Consider the following 22,226-nt stretch of genomic DNA (forward strand, 5'->3'; position numbering starts at 1 on the left):
TCAGGCTATTTGCATTGCCGTCAATGTATTACTGTATTTGGTCAACTTTATTTTGAAGTTAGGCTTAGCGTGTTACGTATGTTTCAGCTTCCTTGACGTGTATTGACTGTGAATGCGCACTTTGTTTTTGTTTTGTTCCCCCCTAACCCACCCCGCCCCCTCTTGAGCAATTTGGATTTTCCAATTGTTTCAACCTGATTTTGTTGTTTAATCTGAACCATTACATTTTATATGAAATAACAGGTGTAGGTTTAGCATTTCAATGCATTGTTCTTTTTTTCTTTATTTTATTTTATCATTTGTGTAGTCAAAACCAAATTAAAAAGAGTTTTGGGTAAATTCATGTAGGTGCAAAAGTAAGCGAACCCTGAGCTGCATTGCTTAAAACAAACAGTCAAGTAGGATCAGGTAGGACAAATTGGTAGCTAAACTAAACACTGAAATGGACTAATGAAATGAGAGAGGTTTAGCGAAGAAATTGTGCATCACTGACTGAAACAGAGACAAAACCACATCACTTTAGTCTTACCCAGGTGAACTCATACAGGTCAGTCATGCTAAGAGGAAGAGCAATCTCAGGGGACCTCAGGAAGTGACAGCACATCTGTCTGGGGATAGCTATAAAGGCATCTAAAAAAATTTTTTAGCTTCATCATTCCACTGTGAAGCAGATCATCTGCAACTAGAGAACACTGAAAATTACTACAATCCAGCCTAGAAGTGGAAGACCTTCTAAAATATCACCAAGAACCACAAGACAAATTATAATTCAGGTGAAAGCCAACCTGTGCATTACATCGAGGGATTAGCAGACCTCTTTTGCTGCATCTGGGACACATGTGCATGCTTCAAAAATCAGAAGTAAATCGACAAGGCTTTAATGGAAGGCTTGCTAGGTAGAAGCCTCTGCTCACAAAAAAGATCAAAGCTGCCCATCTCAACTTTGCCAGAAAGTACCTGGACAAACCTGAAGCTTTTTGGGAGTCCCTTCTGTGGACAGATGAGTCCAAAATTGAACTGTTTAGTCACAAACAAAACAATGTTTGGTGAAAAGTCAACACTGCATACCAGCAAAAGAACCTTCTCCCGACAGTGAAGCAGGGTGGTGAAAATGTTAAGTTCTGGGCTGGCTTTTCATCCTCAGGACCTGGACAACTCCACATAGTCCAGGGAATCATGAATTCAGAGGAATATTGTGAAATCCTGGATCATAACCTGAAGCAGTTATTTGTGAAGTTACAGCCTGGTAGAAGATGGATCATGCAACATGACAATAATCCAAAGCATTCCAGCAATACAACCAAGGAATGTCTGAAGAACAACAAGATTCATGTTCTGGATTTTCCCAGTCAAAATCCTGACTTAAATTATTTTAAAATACTGTGGCGGGACCTGAAGCGGGCAGTTTATGCTGGACGCCCATCCAACCTCTCTCAATTGGCTGCATTTTGCAAAGTAGAGTGGCAAAAATCCCTCAAAGTAGATGTGAAAGACTGATAAGTCACTAAAGAAAGTGTTTGGATAAAGTTCTCATTGCAAAAGGAGGTGCAATGTCCGAATAAGTGAGAGGTTTACATACTTTTGCACCCATGAGTTTTTCTTAAATCAACCACTTTTGCTCAATAATGAATGACAATATTATCATTATTTTTGTTCAAGTCTATTATTTTTAATGTCAGCACTGTAGATTGGGGTATGACTAAACATTTAATAAAGTTATTTTAATATTTTATACAAAAAATCTGACCATGCCTGCAGGATTCACAAACTTTTGAACAGCACTGTATGTAGGACTCAAGTTACCAGTGTGTGATTTGTGGACGATCCCTAACTGGACGGTAATCATCCGGCCAACATTACTCGCTCTGCCAGCTACATTTTGTTGTGCTCAGCGTGCTTACCCCTATAATAGGAGAAGTGACCTCCCACCACACCACCCCAAAGGAAGGACATGAAACCTGACATGCTGAGGATTACGCTGATCACAATTGGCACAGTATTTGGCGATAGAAGACAGCATTTTTCTTGCTCATTACGTTAGCAAACTCGCATTCAAATGAACGAAGGTGGCTGTTGTTTACGCACCTCATACATCATCGCGATCACGTGACTGGATAATGGCGCTGCCTAGGGTATTATTTTTTTTATACTGAATCAGCTTTTCTTTTTTTTTATCAGGGAATAAGATGCCGGAGATATTTGCACTTTTATTATTTTGACACAGCCTGTTACTGGAAACACATACTGAAAAATGAGAGTTCAGAAGTAGGGTTTCCATCCATCCATTTTTATTAGAACTTTCAAGAAATGCGAAAATAAAACTGAATGGAAATGCTAGAAATTCGAAAAAGGGCCCAAAATTCACAAAAAAGTTTGGAGGGGGTGGATTTTGAAGCATATTGAAAAAAGGTAAATGCGAATTTTGGCCATGGAGACAGGTTTTTGGAATTGATTAAAGAAGGGACTATAAATGCAATTTTAGATGGAAAACAGCAAAGAAACACTACGGTTTATCAAAAATTACAAAAGCAAACTCATATGACGTCATCGCACGGTGCAGTCGCTTCTTGGTCTTCTTCTTCTTTTAAATTACTGGTGTATATCGGCACCTATAGCAGCGGAGTCCCGTCTCAATATTCGCAAAAGAAGAACAGATGTTTTGCGCATTTTCAGTAAATTTGCTTTAAAAAATTCGAAATAGTTGGATGGAAACCCCAATAGTGGTGTATTGCTTTAAAATACATTTAAATACATGAGACTGTGGAAAATATGTAGAAAAAAGAGAAGTGCATTTGTGGGCCATTGGGGTAACATCACTCACCAATTATTGACCTGTAGAAGTGTCAGATTTGTCTGACTGGCTATCTGTTTCTTTTCATCCTCTGTTGGATAAGGATGCTACAGAGGAAAGGATGAAGACATTTTGTTGTTTTTGTATTTCAAGATTTAGAAATAACCTGACAGATATAAACTCACCCCAATGTGCTGAAAAAGCCATGAGCGCATGACGTTTGTGGCATGTTTGGGTAGAACGCCACGTTTGTTTTTTGTCGAGCTGTCATCGTGAGTGAAGAGGTTTAAGTCCTGGTGAAATCGCAGCTGTAGCTGAGTGAACAGAGTTTAGGTTAGCCAAGCACAACTATACCATTACAACTTGGATTTCAATTGTGATAAAACATACTTGACTAAAACAATCTTCTTCATAAGAAGTGTGTTCACAATCAGCCATCTTGAAATTTGTAATTGTAATTTTCCAAAGGGACTTTGAAACTGAAATTGAAATGGTTGGCGAGGACCATGCCAACACGCTAACCTTAATCGCGGTCCCTATTAAGTCAAAGTGTTTAAAAATAATAATAATAATTGCATTGTTTCAATAAGATGCTACTTGGTATTTTGTATAATTACTAGGGATGGGCGAGTACTGATACCAATATCGTATCCGGCCTATACCAGGCCTTATTTCAAGGTATCGGTACACACGACAATCACCGGTACCAGTATCGACCGCCCTCTTATGGACGTTTTACAATCAGGAACTAGAAATTTGAAGAATAGAAAATTGCCATTCATTTCATGCAATTTTATGGGAAATGTCTCCTGTAGCGTCCCGCTCAGTGTTTTCCACACCATGATCTCGCAGTTCTGTAGGAGGTGCTCATAATGTTTACGGAAGACAGACGCCCGGAGTTGTTAATATTACTTTAAAAACATCTCCCTTCCCTCATCGGGCGCGTTCGGGCATTTGGTGTTGGTGTTGTGTGCGCGCTATTAACTTGTGTTATGGTGCGGACGGATGGATTTCAACGAGGACGTGCGTCGTATGCCGCTCGATTACTCGTTGCCCGGGTAACGGCCATTTCTCATGAAACGATATGGGACGTGTGTTAAAAGGCGGCACATTGGCTCCATAACTGAATCGCTTTGTGCTTAAAAAGACTTGTTATCCCCTCCGGAGGCAGCTCCAACACGAAAGCGAGTGGCCCCGTACTTCCTACTTCCTTTTCTCCGTGACCGGGCGGGGGTCACATGACTACAGTGAATGCACAAAAAGTGTTTCCATTACACTTTTGGGAAATACTTCTATTTCGTCTCAAAAACCACCTCGAGACCGTAAAAACTTTTTTGCGATATTTGAGTTTTTTCGAAAATCATGTGTTGCCATTTCCAGCTTGCTTTTGCGCAACTTGCCTTTTACGCAAAACTGAGGGTAATGGAAACGCAACTACTGATCTGTATATACTACTGGATAGCCGATAGCTCATACACGTCGCCCATGCAAGCCGTTGAAGCGACAGGGCGGCCATCTTACGCCTCCCATCTCGCAAGCAGACTACTGTATGAACTTGCGGTGCACCAATCACAATTTTCTGGCCGATCGCCGATCATTTAAAAAGTCTGACCTAACAATCCCGATTTTTTTCCGATCCCGATTTTTCCCATAACAAGCAGCATACACCTTCAGTGTTCCAGTTTTTTTTTGGGGTGGACAACGTAATAAATACAATAATGCGGGTTGTTTTAATTGCACACAAAGTAGTTCTCCCAAATAAAAATGAAAAGCAAATTTGTCATCTCAGCAGAAGAGGACAGTGGCTGACTTTTTCAGACCTCTGAGAATGGATGAGATCAGTGGAAAAGATTTATTTATTTTCAAGGGATCTGCCAATCACCGATCCCCCAAAATTAAGGAAATCAGGGCCGATAAATCGGCTGGCCGATCGATCGGTGCACCCCTAGTATAAACAATACGTATATGTACGGATTAGACACGTACAGCTCGTAGGCTAGTATATATATATATATGTCTATATATTTCGATACTTTAATGTATAGGATCGTATGCCGAGAAACATTTTTGGGAGGAGTAATATGGCAGCCTCGCGGCTTCAAACGTCTTGACCTATTGGCTATTCAGATCAGTGGTTCGTCGTCTTCGCTGATTCTTCTTTCGCTTTCCCTTAACTCCCTGTGGCTGCGCTACAGCGCCACTCCAGACTTGGCATATACATTACAGCCGTTAAACGTCCTCAGTGTCTTCTTTTGGACACACGCATGTCTTGAAACATTTGTGTATACAAGATTCTTTTGAGGAATGATAATTCCAGGCCCTGGAATTATCCCTGAATATTATCTCTTTAACCCCCACAAAGCACTTTGTACAATTTATGCTCGCAAAGCAATTTGTGCTTTGGGATTGTGTATTCACATCTTAAACAACATGGTGTTGTAAGTTTTAGGGTTCAATATGTGTGTTTTGTGCTGTCCCGATCCATTTTTTTCACTTACGATACAATATTACAGCCTTATTCGATTTATTTATTTATTTTATTTTAACATAAAATAAGTGCAAAAAATATGGTGTCACTGAGTAATGTGTTATCATTTTTACTAGAATGCACAATATGAAGTGTAAAATTACTTCTTTTTTTTTAAGGGGGCACATTCACATCAAAACAAAATATTTTATTTTATTTTACGTTTTATTTCGCCTTGAAAGAGACTGTGACGTGCTGTACCAGATGCACAGGTTTGTCTTATGTACACATTTGAAATAGCAGTGTGTTTCACATTAACAGGGCTTAAAGTTAAAAAAAATCCTGAGCCTGAACTTTTTCCGTGGAGCAGTGTTGCAGTGTCCAACGAGCATATTTGTTGTTCGACCGACATCTAGCCATTACTATTTGATTCGTTGCTGTGGATGGACAAGGCATTTGGGAAACTCTTGAAATTCCCAATGGCCAATCCTCGCCAAATGTCAGGTCATCTCTCTTTCATTATCATTACTATCCATTTATATTATGTATAGTACAGTATAGCACTGCGGGTTGCAGTCCCCTCTAGTGCTGCAGCTATCGAATATTTTGGCATTCAAATATCCTACGGAAAATTCTATTGAATAATCAGGTATTTGGATAAAAATATTTTTGCATGGTGAAAGAACAATTATGAATACAGAAGACATTAAAATATATTTCCACTTACTAATGATCGACCAACTTTCATTTCTCTCTTTTTTTTTAAACTAAAATCTAAATTGTGTTTAACAGCACATTATTTTCCTCTCTAGAATGTTCGGGCGATTTTAGACAAATCTCTCCCCATGGATTTTGGAATGACCTTCTGTTAAATATTAATCAACCTCTCTATCCACTTTTAAAACACATCTTTGTTCTTTGGCGTTTGACTCGGCATGAGACTCATCATTGTTTCAATGTTTTATGGTGCCTGCTGTATTTTGTTGTTAATTTATTTATTTTGTTTACCTATTTACCTACTTGTGTCATTTTATTGACTTAAGATAATTAATAATTTATTTGGTGTTGTTTTTGTTTTACCTGTCTTTATTCCATGACTGATTTTTACTTCATGTACAGCACTTTGTATGAAATGAAATTCCGAGTTTTTGGTCTGAGACAAAGTGACGTCAGAACCACAGTTGTGATTTTGTCGACCGTCAACTGCACAATTGAATGAGCTCAGTTGATTAAACTAATCTCTAGTAACGGCAACTGTGTCTGTCAGCATCAAAGTGTGCAATCATCACGTCGATTAGACTGTAGAAAAGTAGTCCGATGACTCTAGCTGTAGCCACTAGCACCGTTAGCACGCTGACACTGTAGATGCCCTAAACACTGGCAACAGGCACCGTGCAATAAAAATACAATGTCAGCGTAATTAAGTCTTCTTTTAATGCCCTTAATTGGCGATCGAACGTGACTTCTGTACGAAGTTGTTTTGTTGACTTTGGCCGCAACTGTTTACGCCGGCAATAAGAACGGCAGACACACGTTTCGCAGGACGAGTCAAGTCATCTGTTGCGCCGCGACTGGCAAAACACTCCCGGGAAAAACTTAAAAATAAATGCATCCATTGGCATTGCGCTCCACATATTACTTGGTATGGGAAGGTTTATTTTGAAGTTGGCCTTCTCTCCGCATTGGCGGTGTTTTCCATACGTGTCAAATATTCCCCACATGTATTTGTTTACTTCGCTGGATTTGTCATTGCGCTAGTGGCTCTTACGCCGGAAATCCGGCACCGTGCCGAGTACTTTAAGCTCTGCATTAAAGCACAATTTCAACTTTGCAACCTTTTATTGGACAAACAAATACATTTCCTATTTTCAACAGCCAAATTTAGTTTTTTCTTTACTTTCTGGTAAGTACCAGAAACAATTAGAAGCATTTTATGCATGATTTAATTTGGAATAAAATTTGAGTGATTTATGATGATGATTGTAAGGTTTATTCCCTTTTTAAACACTCTGTTATTAAAAAAAAAAAGAGAAATTAACATTTGCGTCAGTCTTTTGAGGTAACGCCAACGTCAAAGATATCATAGAAAGAGAAATGAGAAACCTGATTGTTTTGGACACGTAGAGTCCCCGGAGAAATGGCCTGAGTTACCACCTGGCCTTGATGAGTGACAACTGTTACAGGCTGATACACCGTACCACCTGGGAGGAATGCACAAATGCATATACAGTAATGGAGGTGTTGGAGGTTGAAAGCTTTATCACAGTGCCGTTATCTACATGACAATATCTAAACTGTAATTCTATAGTAATAGGACAGTTACCTGTCGGTGTATTCGTATGCCATGATGACATACCTGCAACCACCTGGGTGGGATTTACTGCTGTGACGGTGACATTCCCTTGTTGCAGGGCTGAAGCCGGCACCACAATTTGACCCTGAGGACTCCCTGAGATGGAGCAAGGGACCTAAATAACAAAGGGCCTTGGATTGATTTTCATAACTGATAGCCGCAGAATAACATTATGAGAGTGACTTGATGCAAATCACTGACCTGGGATTTGGTTGGTGAGAAACTTGGGGCCTGGGTTTGAACAGGGGAGTAAGGACTACCAGGCTCGCCACTCAGTAGGGTCTCACTGTTCATCTTTGTCTTGAGGCAAGCGATGTATCGGCTGCAGAAGTCCTTACACAGGTCACTCACCTTCTCCAGCTCCAGCAGGTGGATTCGCAGCACCTGGATGGCTTTTACCATCTGCAACACATAAAAAAGTTGACCACATTTAAGAAAGTGTCTCCAATTGGTGCGTACACAGTAAAGCAGCAATGTAAACAATCCACATAACATAAGCTGACCAAAGGTGAAACAGTCATTCGTTTTACATAATTTCACCTGTAATGCTGCACGCAAATGGAATAAGCTACTAACAGAAGTGAGGTCAGCCCTGAGTGTAAATGGTTTTAAATATAGGTTAAAAACGTAACTTTTGTCCCATACCTTTGATTAAAAAATTTTTTTTTTAGCATTTTAAAAACAATTTCACAGTATGGTCTTTTAGTAATGTTATAAAACTTGTATTTCCTTACTTTCATTTCAAATGTTTTACAAGTCTTACGTTAATGTGTTTAATGTTTGGCATTGTTTCAGTGTTTCTGGTGCCTGCTGTATTGTGGGTTATACATTTTATATAATTTGTTTTATTTACTTAAGTACTTATATTTATTAATAAATTTATTGTATGTGTTTGTATTTTGTTTTACCTCTCTGTATTGCACGACTGATTCCATGTACAGCACTTTGTATGCAGCGATGGTTTTAAAAGTACAGTACACTTATCATAAACTAACAGCTATTTTGTGAAATAGTTCATTTCAACTCTTCCCTGAAAAAATCATCAATTTATGTTGAGCGATTATGATTTTATCTGACTTTTTAGGGATATTTTTGCACTAGGTCAATAGAGTGGCCAGACGTCCAAATTTAGGCCGGACAGCCCTACTTTTCAGTGATTAGTCCGGCGTCCTGCGCAACTCTAAGCCGGCCGCTGGTTTGTCCGCCTTATAAAGAGAATGAGCTGATTGAAATGGTTGATTTTATGGGACCCCACATCAGCCCCACCCCCGTTTGTCACAACTGGTCTGCGCATGGCAAACCGCATGGCAAACCGCATGGCAAACCGCATGGCAAAACATGCCTCTAAAACCTATGGGTGACTTTTGTGGTGAGGTAAATACTTCCCTTTGCTAGGTTGGCACAGCCAATGTCTGTCAAAATTGCACTGGGGGAACATCGGAAGTCAACTGGATCAACCAAAGGTTATTGTTTTTGGCAATAAAGAAAAAGGATTGCTGTAAGAAAACATCTTGAGTCTGTCTTTAGAAACCAAACACCAAATTCGAAATCTTGGGGTGCTAATAGACTCAGCAATCATATCAAACCAATCACTAAAACAGCCTTTTACCAGCTGAAAAACATCTCAAGACTGAAGGGCTGCATGCTCCAAGCAGACCAAGAGAAGCTTATCCATGCTTTTATCTCTAGCAGACTCAATTATTGAAAAGAACATCAGACATTTGCAGCTTATTCAGAACGCTGCAGTTCGGGTTCTGACAAAAACAAAGAGATCAGAACTTATCACTCCAGTCCTCTTACACTGGCTACCTGTCAAGCGTAGAATAAATTTCAAAATTCTGCTTCTGAACTATAAATCACTGAATGGTTTGGGTCCTGAATATATTCAGGAAATGCTGATTGAATACAAACCTAGCAGGGCTCTGAGATCTGCAGACTTGGGTCAATTAGTGGAACCCAGAGTTCAAAGTAAACCTGGTGAAGTTGCATTTAGCTGTTATGCTGCACACAAATGGAATAAGCTGCCAACAGAAGAGAAGTCAGCCCGAGTGTAAATGCTTTTAAATCCAGGTTAAACACTTTGCTTTTTTCCTATACCTTTGATTAAGGTCTTTTAAACATATTTAAATCGTATTTAAATGTTTTCAATTATCTTAGAAAATGTCTTTACTCTAAATGTTTTTAAAGTTTGCTAATGTTTTAACATTGTCATTGTATGTTCTGTTGGTAAATTTTGTAAGCTACTTTTGTTGTCTCTGCTTTGCTTCTGAAAGTTGCTGTGTTTTTTGCCACATTGAATTGCCTTGTGTATGAAATACGCAATAGAAATAAACCTGCCTTGCCTTAAACACGCTTAAATGCACTTTGTAACATTCCAAGTTCAGACATAACCAGAATCAAATGTTATTTATGTTTTTTTATGCACTTTGAGAGATGCCTGGGTAAGATGTGACCAAAATTATTATTTACATGTATTATTTTATTTTTATTTGAGTGAAAAAACACCTCTGGTTCTGGTCAATAACAGCTTTGTTATTGTGTTTTTTCCTGTTTTCGATATGCCTTTGCTATGTTTCCGAATTTAAAAGGGAGATGAATTAAAAACTGACTATTTTTCATCCATATTGGGTTTGAAATGTGTCATTATCAGCTGTTTACTAGGCGCCTAATGTGTCTGGCCGGCTACATTTCTTGATTTGAACATTTGGCCCAACTAAATTAGTAATTGAATAGCCCCGTTTTAGAGGTTTCCCTCCTATTATCAGGCCCTTGCAGAGCTTGCTTGATGAGCTGATCATATGAATCAGGTGTGTTAGAAAAGGGAAACATCCAAAACCTGCAGGGTTCCGGCCTTTGAGGGCCGAGTTTGCCCACCCCTGCAGTACAGTGTTGCCTCACTTTTATCCACGGGTGATACGTTTCATGCCCGCCCGCCATCGGTAAATTTACGCGAAATAAAGGTCATATTAAAACATTTATGAAATTGCATAGCACCGATCAGGCAGTGTCGTAAAACTTGATCGACTCTGCACATGCGCATGTCACGTGGAACACATTTTGCAACTGGACATTTGCACTAGGCTTTAAAAGATCAGGATTTTTGGGGCTGATCACGATCGCACAACAGCGAGTTAAAATAAACAATTTCCAATCACTGATCCGGTCATAAGATGATGTAACAATTATAGACCAGTCACCCTCAATTTTTTTCTTTTCTTCCTTCCCTTAACATTTCACTCTTGGAAATATGCGCTTAGTCCTCTATCCCTTTTTACTTAAACCAGAGACAGTCCAAAAAAGATTACACTCTTTTGAAGTCAACCACAGGCCATGTCACCAGGATGTGAATGTTTGTTTTTCACCAGCCAGAACCACGAGTTTATGGCACCAAAGTATTTTCTCGGAAAGCTTCATCTTCACCCCTGCTGACATTGCAGACTGGCTGTCTGCAAACTCTTGTAAAAGTCATAAACAACATGGGCCAAAAGGTCCGTTGGAATCCTGGTCAGAACATTCCAGCCTTCTTGGAGGTTACACGTGAGCAGAGCGCCTTCAAGTGGTTACGATCGTAACTGCCCTCACATGAAACACCTATAATCCACAAAGGATTCTTACACATTTCACATAAGACATTCATCACATACAAGTGAACTTATGCACAACTGAATGTTTCACATCATGTATGTTGCTGAAAGAGGAATGTCATGTAATGTATTTCAACAGGAATGATGATGGTAAATCAAAAGATTATTTAGTTACTCCAGAAATAACTAAATGATCTCATGATGCATTATTAGTTGATATGTTTTGCTTGGAAGAACTTGACTTGCCAGCCTTACAAAATGTATTTATTAATTATTCATTCTTTAGATAATTTGGAGTTTAAAAGTCTCTGACTTGGGTTGAGCCAAAAGAGAGAACTGCGTCGCACCCCCTTCTTGACGGACACGCCCCACAATTTTAAAACAGCCGGCGCAAACTTTGTTCATCGCTCTCGTTTCCGGCCCGCTGTTCCTGCTTCATTCACCTTTTTCACCCCGTCTGGCCCAGAACTGACAAAAGGACTCCCCGGTGCCGTGCCACGTTTCTCAACCACGTGGCATCTCTGTTCCCTGAACGACCAAATGTCTCGGACTTGGCGATCGCACCGAACCGCCGCCGTGCACCAAACCCCGGCGCGCGCCCTCCTGCCAGATGGGCTTTTTGCCTTTCATTTTTCTTTTTTCCTTTTTCTTTTTTGGGGTGTTTCGTCCTACCTCGGTGCCACAAAACCGCCGACGAATTTTTCCATGACCCCATGTGTCAACCAGCAACCACAGTTTGGACTTTGGCAGCGCGCAATCCCCGTGCGTCAACCAGTACCTGCTCCATCCTCCGAGCGTCCTGTTGCGGCGCGAGCTGGTTCAACGGCTGGTCTCCCTCGGGACGCAGGCACACAGCGGATCTCGGCCTCAGCAGCGGGTTTTGGGCAGCTGATACGCGGATCTTCTCGCGCGCCGAGATTACTACTCTGGCTGAAGCCCCCGCCCTCGCCTGAAAGCGCCATCCACCTTGGGCCTGAGCTGCGTCGCACCTCATCCAACTGTGGAACATTTTTATTTTTTCATTTTTGCCTTGCCTTTTTGGGAGCAATTTTTTTCTTCAATCGACCTTCCCTCCGTTAGCTCGATTGAACTTACTCCAGTAAGTTGCACGTCTCATAGCCAATTTGACATATCGCTGGCGCAACTTCCATTTCAAATATCTCACAGATTTGGCAAGTCAAACCTTTCCTTTCTACCTCGTTAAATTGTTCCTTTCTAATTTCTATTAGGTTTATTTGTATCCCTTTTCTTTCCACCGTATGATAGTTAGGTAGGCAGTGTTTTGATTCTGAATGTGTAACCGTAGTGAATAAATGCATGTTTAAAAAACAAACAAAAATCTAGTTCAGTCTCAATCGTGCTTGTGTCTGAGTGGATTAGTAATTATTTTATTAATACAAAGAACCACGAACATTCAATGTGGTGACTTCAGATAATGAATAAATAAATGAGGATTTGGATTTTATTTTTTGTGTTTCTCCAAAACTGAAAGTAAACAGAACGTGGTGCCCCTATAGGCGATTGAGGGAATTACGACTTTTTCAAGCGGCGATCAAATTACTAATTCCTCCAAAAGACAACATAAATTATCGCTACAATGACACAATATGTATATTTAAATAACTTGTTTATTTCCTGTTTATTTAAAAAACAAAATAAGGCTTTTTGCGGTCAATCAGCGAGTTTGCTGTAGTTCTTTTATTTGACGAAAATAAAATGGCTTTCAGACTTTTAACCAGTCAAAAAAATAATAAAAAACACACAAAGGCTATTACTTTGTTGGATGGTCGACGGCGCGAAGTCGCATCCCAGTGCAAAGCCTTTCTGCATCCATTGCCACAAAACGCAAGGATGCTAAAAATAGATTAGCTTTACGGTGCCCATATACACTAGCACAGAACAACTTCGGAGTGAACGAGGTTGTTTTTGCTGTAATGCCCCATTTGAGGACAACATAAAAATAAATATCACTACAATATAGTGGACCCCTGCTATTTGAATGGGATAGAGAATGCAAATGGAGAAAATCCCTGCGTAATTGACACCCATTAGAATGCATATTTTTAGACTGTATACAATATATATTTATAGACAGACAGACAGACAGACTTTATTCATAAAATAGATAAATATCAAGTTAATATAGATAGATAAATATTACGTTTTTGTTGGTATAACGTGAAATGGGGGGGGGGGTTACATTTATGTATGCAATACTTGCAGCAGCAAACACACCACACACACACGTGCACGCGCACACACGTGCACGCGCACACACGCTGTTATTATGAAACGACAATAATAACGATGCGTGACGTCAAGCGCAAAAAAATTTTTTTTCAAACGTGGCCAAAAGTTTTGAGAATGACATTCATATGAATTTTCACAAAATCTACTGCCTAATTTTTAATGATGGCAATTTGAATGTACTCCAGAATGTTATGCACAGTGGTCAGATTAATTTTAATTATTTTCTAAGCCCCTGCCATTTATCGGATCATCAAGAACTTCAAGGAGAGAGGATCAATTGCTGGGAAGAAAGCTTCAGGGCGCCCCAAAAAGTCCAGCAAACGCCAGGACCGTTTCCTAAAGTGGATTCAGTTGCAGGATCGGGCCACCACCAGCGTGGAGCTTGTTCAGGAATGGCAGCAAGCAAGTATGAGTGTATCTGCACGCACAGTAAGGCAAAGGCTTTTGGTGGATGGCCTGGTGTCAAGAGGGGCAGCAAAGAAGCCACTTCTCTCCAAGAAAATCATCAGGGACAGACTGATATTCTGCAAAATGTACAGGGATTGGACTGCTGAGGACTGGGGTAAAGTCATTTATTCTGATGAATCCCCTTTCCGATTGTTTGGGGCATCTGGAAAAAAGCTTGTCCGGAGAAGAAAAGGCGAGCGCTACCATCCATCCTGCGTCTTGCCAACAGTAAAGCATCCTAAGACCATTCATGTGTTGGGTTGCTTCTCAGCCAAGGCAATGGGCTCACTCACAATTTTCCCTAAAAACACAGCCATGAATAAAGAATGGTACCAAAACATCCTCCGAGGGCAACTTCTTCCAAACATCCATAAACAGTTTTGTGACAAACAATTCCTTTTCCAGCATGATGGAGCACCTTGCCATAAGGCAAAAGTGATAAATATGTAGCTCAGCGAGAATGACATCAACATTTTGGGTCCATGGACAGGAAACTCCCCAAACCTTAATCCCATTGAGAACTGTGGTCAATCGTCAAGAGGCGGGTGGACAAACAAAAACTGACACATTCTGACAAACTCCAAGCATTGATTATGCAAAAATGGGCTGCCATCAGTCAGGATGTGGCCCAGAAGTTAATTGACAACATGCCAGGGCGAATTGCAGCGGTATTAAGAAAAAGGGTCGACACTGCAAATATTGACAATTTGCATACATTTCATTTCATTGTCAATGAAAGCATTTGACACGTGTGAAATTATTGTAATTATACTTCAGTATATCATAGTAACATCTAACAAAAAGATCTAAAAACACTGAAGCAGCAAACCTTGTGAAAAACAATATTTTATGTCATTCTCATTTTGGCCACGACTGTAGTGTTGAAATAGTAAAGATGGTGAGTGGTGACTGGAGAGTGACACTTGATTTATGTTCAACAGTGCACTGGCTACCAGCTACAGCTACTAGCTTCTACACACGTAGCACGTAGCACTCCCCACCGACATAAACACACAGGTCTTCACGATTCACATAGGTCAAATATTTTGGTTTCTGAATGGCGAATTTCACCGAAAGGTGCGTGATTTTCATGCCCGTTGATGTTTACCAACGTGGTACCTTTCGGATGAGATTAGCCCACGTTAGTTGAAAAGTAAACCAGCGAATTGCAGCTGCACCCCCCTTACACACATCATGAAGATTAACGTAACACTTCTCGCAGCATCTACAAAATAAGAGTGTCCACATATTCCATCCATCAGGACAGCTTTATTGAGACTAGGTGTGACAACAACCATGCATACAACTCTGCGCAAATGACATTTTTGTCTGTCAAAGAGCGCACGGCTGTTTGTTTCTTCCTAATCAAGTTTTGAACATGTTCAATATTTCTCTGTGGCAAGAAAAACGGTTTGAGAGCATAAAGATCAGGGTTACTACAGATTTCTTAAAGTTAAATTTAAGACTTTTAAAGACCTATTTAAGATGATATACCCCCCAAAAATGTATACCTTTTTCACAGCCTTATAGGGAAAGAAAAACAAAATTTGTGAATGTGCGTTAAATTATTTCTTGAATGTGTAAATGTGGAATGTGTGCAGGATGTAAGAATGCAAACTTATTGAGTAGGCTACTCATGCGACACCACCACAGCACAGACACGGACCACAAACAATATTGCAATAATGTGGCATCTAGTTTGCCCAATGACTGTAAAAGCGATGTCAGGCTAAGACAAGGGGAGCTGAACACCGATAACGAGCATGGCAACTATTGTACGTGCTAAGCGTGAGTACAAATGAAAGGAGTTTACTCAACCATGCTTCATTTAATTTACATTTCCCTATATCTCTCGTCTAATATGAAACGGGTCGCACTAGTTACATGTAAACAAATAAAATAATAATAATTCTGCGTGACTGCGTTTGTGTAGTGCGGCTCTTCAGTGAACTGTCAGAGTATTTCGGCCATAGATCTCAACGAGTCTGACTGGGGCTGTGTTGCATTCTCAATGATCAACTCATCCATCCCATATATTTAGGCAAAAAACCAAAATCAGGGCTCGAGACTAACTTTTTGAGGTAAGACCAATTTTTTTTATTGGTTGCACCAATGCTAAAGTTAGTTGCACCAAATATTTTGACCACATCACATTTAAATTTTCATATGTAAATTTATGTCAGGAACATCACAGCAAGACTGCTTGCAGGAGTGTTTTATATATATTTAATAATATATATTACGCCTATTACTATTTTTAAATGTATATCTAAAATGAATGCTTTAAAGATAAAAATCACTCACAAAATTATTTGCTTAACAGTAACATTTCAACAATGTGCATTATCTGCACACATACAAACACCGTAATAATGAAAGTACGATGACAACAAATGCGTGACGTCATCTCCGTTATCCCAGTGACAAGTTTAGCTGTTTTTATTCTTAATGTGGTATTTAAATAGTAAAATTGTGTGTGGTTCACTGGTTTGTGACGAAAGGGTAACACTTTACTTACGTGAGCAGAGAAGCTGCTACCAGTTAGTTTCGCCATACGTACCAGACACCCCACCCACCCCCCATCCCCCACACACACACACGCGCGCGAACCTACACGATTCCCGTAGCTCACATATTTTGTTTTCTAAACAGCGTATTGCGCCAAAAAGGATTTTCATGCCTGTCGAGAATTACCAAAGCATGCACCTTGCAGATGAGCTGCTAGTGTAGTTCGCTAGAGTAAACTCCTGCTTGTTGCAAACCCCGTCCCCTCTCATCTGCCATTTATGTGGGCTGTGACTGAAGAAATATCATGAAGATTAACATAGCACTTCCTGCTGCCCCTACAAAATAAAAGTGCATACATTTAGAGCTGTCAGGACAGCCTTATTGTGACAAGGTGCAACAACAAATTCCATGAAACTGTGCATATCACATTTGTGTCTGTCAACGAGCACACGTCAGTTTTTTCTCCCCGCTTGATCTGTTGGGGCGACGGAGATATTTAATCCCCACATATGACAACATTTAAGACCCAAAGAACAAAATTCAATACTTTTTAAGGTATTATTTTCCAATTCGTAAATTCAATGCTTTTAAGACTTTTTAAGACCCAGCGGGAACCCTGAAAGATGGTTTGAGAGAGTGTGGCAAGTGGGGGGCGCGTCTGGGGTTTTGGGGGCCTGGAGGCGGCGGGGGCTGGGTTGTGGTGGGTGTGGGTGGGGCAGGGGGGGTCGTGGGCTGTGGGCCGTGGGCCGGTGGGGTGCCTGGTGGGCCTGCTGTGCCCCGTTCTGCTGCGTTGGGTTTGAGGCGCGGGCCGTGTTAGGGTGGGGGGCGCTCCTGGCTCCTGGGTTTGCTCTCCGGCCGGTGGCCCCTGCGGGGCCCGGGGGTTGTGCCTTGGCGCTGCCGCAGTCCTGGGGGGTTACGCTTGCTCTGTCCTGTTTTGTTTGGTTTGTTTGGTGGAGGTTTTCATGCATGTCAGATCCACCACACCAACATCTACCGAAATTCAAACACAATCTGCTTCTTGCTCTGGTCGTTGAATCGGTGGAGGCTGATGTCTGTGGATCTCACTCTGCTTTATCTATCCTTCCTTCCTTTCCTCAGTCTTTCCTTTGGTCTCTTGAGGTCTCCCAAATTTGTTGGAATTTAGATGTTTCTGGGGTTGGTGAAAGATTCTGGTTGGTAACCCGATGAGTAGGTGAATTATTATTTTTTTTAAAAAGAGAGAGAGCAATGATGATGATATGTCGAATCGGTAAGATTACCGAATGAATACTGAGCTCTCCCATGACAATAAAAAAAATAAAAAAATAAAAAAGATTTATATAGCGCTTTTTCAGAAACTCAAAGACGCTTTACATTATTCATGCACTCACACATTCACACTCAAGGGGCGGTAAACTATTTTAGTAGCCAAAGCTGCCCTGGGGCAGGCTGACGGAAGCGTGGCTGCCAGTGTGCGCCTACGGCCCCTCCAATCACCACTCATACACCAGTGTGAGTAGCACTGGAGACAATGTGTGTGAAGTGTCTTGCCCAAGGACACGACACATGATTTGGGGAGAGCGGGGATCAAACAGCCGACCTTCTGGTTACTGGACGACCTTCTCTACCGCTGAGCCACGGCGAAATTTGTGTGTAGACACCATTTTGTATTTTTTTGCCTTTTTTTGTACAAACTGTAGCTGTATTAGACTACAGTACATTTAAAGTGCACTTTAACTGTAAACTTTTTGACAGTTGAGCCCAAAGTCTTAATTTTCCTTGGCAATAAAATTATGTGAATAATTGGATCTGGCACCGTTTAGGCACTGATACCGTTTTAAAAATACTGATTAGGAACACGTATCAGGAGAGGAAATACAAAATCAAAAAAATTATACAGTTAACTATGTGTAAGAACTAAGCAAACAGATGTCCAAAACCCAGTCCTCGTGAAATGGTCTACTACCACTACTGCATTTGCATTCAACTTGTCAGACTAAAACAAAGAAAGGTTTAAAGGCAAATAGACTGGGTTATTATTGGTGGTCATAGGATGTAAGCTCACCAAGTTGTCAAGTTCTGGGTCTTCACTGAAAAAGGGCTTTCCGTCCTTCTCCTGAGAACGGACAAAATTCTCAATGTCCACATCAAAACTTGCAGAGGTGATGCATTCAGAACTGAGAGTGGACAGCTCGCACTTCTCAAACAGCAGAGCCAATAAAGGGAACAGGGGATGTCTGCAAAAGAGAAATATATGTGTCATTTTCACATGATTTGATCGATAACAGGAAAGACATACCCCACTGAATTTCCTTGTGAAAACCAATCAATTTTACTGATGTGTATACTTGAATTATTGGTAGTTATCATTCAGCTGTCCTGTGAATTAAAGATAAAAAGGCAACAAATAATAAGTAAATAATAAAAATAATACAGTACCTTAATAAAACGTAACTGTTTGTGAGAAAATGTATTCTAGAGTAATAGTTTTCAAACTTAATACCAAAATGTCTTTACCATTATGTATTTCTGAAGATGGTATTTATTTATTTATTTACTTTTAGACTTTGGGCCTTTTCCATGAAATCTAACGCAAATGCATCTTATGGCACTTTTCCATTAACCCCCAATGGCCTCACACCTTACCACCCCGCACCGCTTGTCCCAGCACCACACTGCATGGTCTCTTTTGCTTTTCCATTACAAAAGCAGGGCGAAAATGTTATAGAGGACCAGAAATGCCAACATTAAAAATAAATAAATAAAAGGGAAAATAAAAACGGATATAAAAAACTATAATTCAAAAATTTTATACAAAAAAGTAATATAAATTAAACAAAAAGTAACAAATTTTTTTTGAAATACACCGGTGCTTGTCAAAAAATTTGATTATCTTCGAAAAGTTGAATAATTTCCATAATTCAATGTCAAACTTTCATAGATTATAGATTCAGGGCGCACAATTTAAGTGAGTTCAAGTATTTATTTGTTTATCTTTACATTATTTGGGCTTCCAGCTCATAAAACCCACGAAAACAGGATTTCAAAAAATTTGAATACTGTGAAGAAATCACCATGCATATTTCTTAATGTTTTGCATGGAAAAAAAGGATGGACGGATGGATGGTATTTTCAAAACGATATGTTAATCTTCAGTAATTGGTTGGGAATCCCTTTGCTTTAATCACTGCCTCGATGCGCCTTTCTTGATGATGCTGTCAGCTCTTTGTTTTTGGATCTGGTGGCCCTCTTGATAATACTGTATTCATTTTCCTCTTGTAATAGACACAGACCCATGCACGCACACACCCCCAAAACATTTCTGCATGTATTTTACACTTGGTTGATGCTTCATTTTAAATAAATACTAGTGTCTATTCGAGTACTCGTATTTAAGAAATAAAAAATCCAAACTTACTCAACCGCACTAAATGAAAAATGCAATGCCGCAGATGCCATCTGCTTCTGTGATTGGTAATTTTATTGTAGCGCAGTAGTTGTGCACTCAACTGTCCTCCTTGTATTTAACTTGTTTGCTCCCAAAAACGTATAAATATGTTCTATTTTAAATGTTGCCATGGCCCCAAAAACCTATTTATATGTTTTTTTTGTTTTTTATGCTAGAGCATACAGAAGGCTTTGATGCAGCCTCTGAACTGAAGAGAACGCTTAAAGCAATGGTAGTTATTACAAAAACGTCCAGCAGGTGGCAGCGGGGTATAAGAGATCAACCAGGGCCATGTTGCAAAAAGCTCTTTTTGCGTATAGTATAGTGGATTGTGCACTCAACTGTCCTCTTGTATTAAACTAATTTGCTCCCAAAAACGTATAAAGATGTTCCATTTTAAATATTGCCATGGTCAATTACGGATGCCCACTTCGAATGACGGGAAACATTGACAGACGCTTATTTTACTGAGGAATGAAGAATGACAGACGAATGCAATGCCGTTCGGCTTAAAATATTAACGGATTGACGCTGATGGAAGGGTGTCCCGACTGTTGACAATTGCCAAATTGCGGACACTCAAAATTCATTGAGACTCCAACCTCTGTTGAAAATATTTATTTTCTACTTAGTATTTCATGTATTACAAGTGCTCAGTGTGGCGACCACCTGCAGCTCAGACAACATAAGCCTGATGAGAATATATCCAAAACACGCATCAGGATGTCGTAGCCCACCATGCTTATTGCAGCTGTTATTTGAGCTTTCATGTCGTCTATATCTGATGCAAGTTGTGCAGCATAAGCTTTTCTCTTCAACACCCCCGAAAGAAACAAGCCTATCTGAATGAAAAGGGGCTTCAGCGCTGAATGGTCCTCGCTCTCTGCGCTTGGCCTGTCAGATCCTTGATCCTCAGTGTGTTGCTCAAATCTGCACAAATTCAGAGCGCACCAAAAACAGGGTGTGGGTGGGCGCACTAGGTGCTCCGACTGGGGACTCGGTGGGCCAGTGCGTCAAGCAGTACAACAGAGTAGTGCTTTTGGAAATCATGGGGCAGAGCGCACTCAACCTGATACGAACACAAGCGCTCTCAAAGAGTAGTGCAGGGGAGTCAAAGTGAATTTCTGAACGTGCATGGCTTAGGAAAAAACTGTATTCTAAACATTTGCGCATACAATTGATTCAAGGAAATTTTTAACATGCTCAAAATGATCTTTTTGCAACATTCGCCACTCAGTGGGATAGGCGCTTCCAAGAAAAAATTGTGTCTTTCCAAGGCAAATACTGCATCACTACTGACAAAAGAACAAAAAGGTTCTGATCACTTTGAGGGATGTAACGATATCCAAACATCATGTTACGATATTATCACGATATGAAGGTTACGATACGATAATTATCACGATATTGTGGGGAGGTTGGCAATATAAAAAAAAAGGTCACATATTTTTAAAACACATTGTGCTTTTGTACATTACATCAATGCATATAAACAACCTACAATCTCTAATAACACTTAATATTGAGGCACTTAGTTGCTAATGCAAGCACACATTAAATTCCTAAACATATTGACTCGGTTCACGACGTGCATCACATATGTCAAGGTCACGGCCCACGGGCCGTGTAAAGTCTATTAGGCTCTCTGGATGACTTTTAATTATGATTAAAACCGGCCCGCACGCTTCAGCCGCTCGCTTGTGGTTTGCATGCGCCAGAACTACATTACCCACAATGCAACGGTTGCCGCGACTTAATTAAATGAAGAATTAAAACGAGTTCTTAAATCCCAGCAGGCTCTTTTCAGAAAAGGGAAAGCAAAAAGCGAGGCTGCTGTCAAGGCGAGTTTTATTGTGGAGAAGAGATCGCAAAATCTGCCCGACCATTTACAGAGGGAGAGTTTGTGAAACTGTGCCCCGACACCAGACATCTATTTTCAAACGTGAGCCTAAGCAGAAACACCGTTGCAGAACGCGTGAACTAACTTTCCACGAACCTAAAAGAACAGCTTGTGGGAAAGGGAAAATATTTCAACGCATATTCACTGGCTGTGGATGAGAGCACCGACAGCCTGACTCAAAACGTTGATGAACTTACAAAAGATTGGACACCAAGTGTCAGGCTCAGCCTCACACAAGTGACTTTGACATATGTGGCATAAAGTATATTTTCAGTTTAATTGAGTTATTTTATTTTATTTTACCTTTGCTTCTACTTTTTAGTTGATAATGCATGCAATTTGTTGATTTATTATTATTTCTTTGTGCAATTATATCCATATTAAACATGTTTTGAATGAATGAATACAATTTATTTCGATCAATCATAAAAGAAAAAAAACACACAGGTCAGTCATAAAAAGAAACATACAGACAGAAAAGCCATAGGGTGAAGCTCAC

General features: G+C 40.2%; 1 protein-coding gene across 5 annotated transcripts in view; it reads right to left on the bottom strand.

Annotated features, from left to right (window-relative positions):
* The window catches only part of LOC147164240 (homeobox protein PKNOX1-like), a 61,979-nt gene that overhangs the window by 13,964 nt on the left and 25,789 nt on the right, over nucleotides 1-22,226 (bottom strand). For 4 of the 5 annotated variants that reach the window (XM_086090666.1, XM_086090668.1, XM_086090664.1 and 1 more), the window contains exons 4-9: nucleotides 18,445-18,616; nucleotides 7,813-8,013; nucleotides 7,582-7,726; nucleotides 7,362-7,459; nucleotides 2,977-3,105; nucleotides 2,822-2,898 (exon numbers count right to left, since the gene is read on the bottom strand). In XM_086090666.1, the coding sequence (XP_085946792.1) occupies nucleotides 2,822-2,898; nucleotides 2,977-3,105; nucleotides 7,362-7,459; nucleotides 7,582-7,726; nucleotides 7,813-8,013; nucleotides 18,445-18,616 (822 nt within the window). The remainder of the gene's footprint in view (nucleotides 1-2,821; nucleotides 2,899-2,976; nucleotides 3,106-7,361; nucleotides 7,460-7,581; nucleotides 7,727-7,812; nucleotides 8,014-18,444; nucleotides 18,617-22,226) is intronic. The other variant, XM_086090667.1, reaches the window with a different exon arrangement.

Source organism: Leptonotus elevatus, chromosome 12, assembly GCF_054856555.1.
Source record: "Leptonotus elevatus isolate MCC_2025b chromosome 12, RoL_Lele_1.0, whole genome shotgun sequence".
NCBI classification, from domain to species: Eukaryota; Metazoa; Chordata; class Actinopteri; order Syngnathiformes; family Syngnathidae; genus Leptonotus; species Leptonotus elevatus.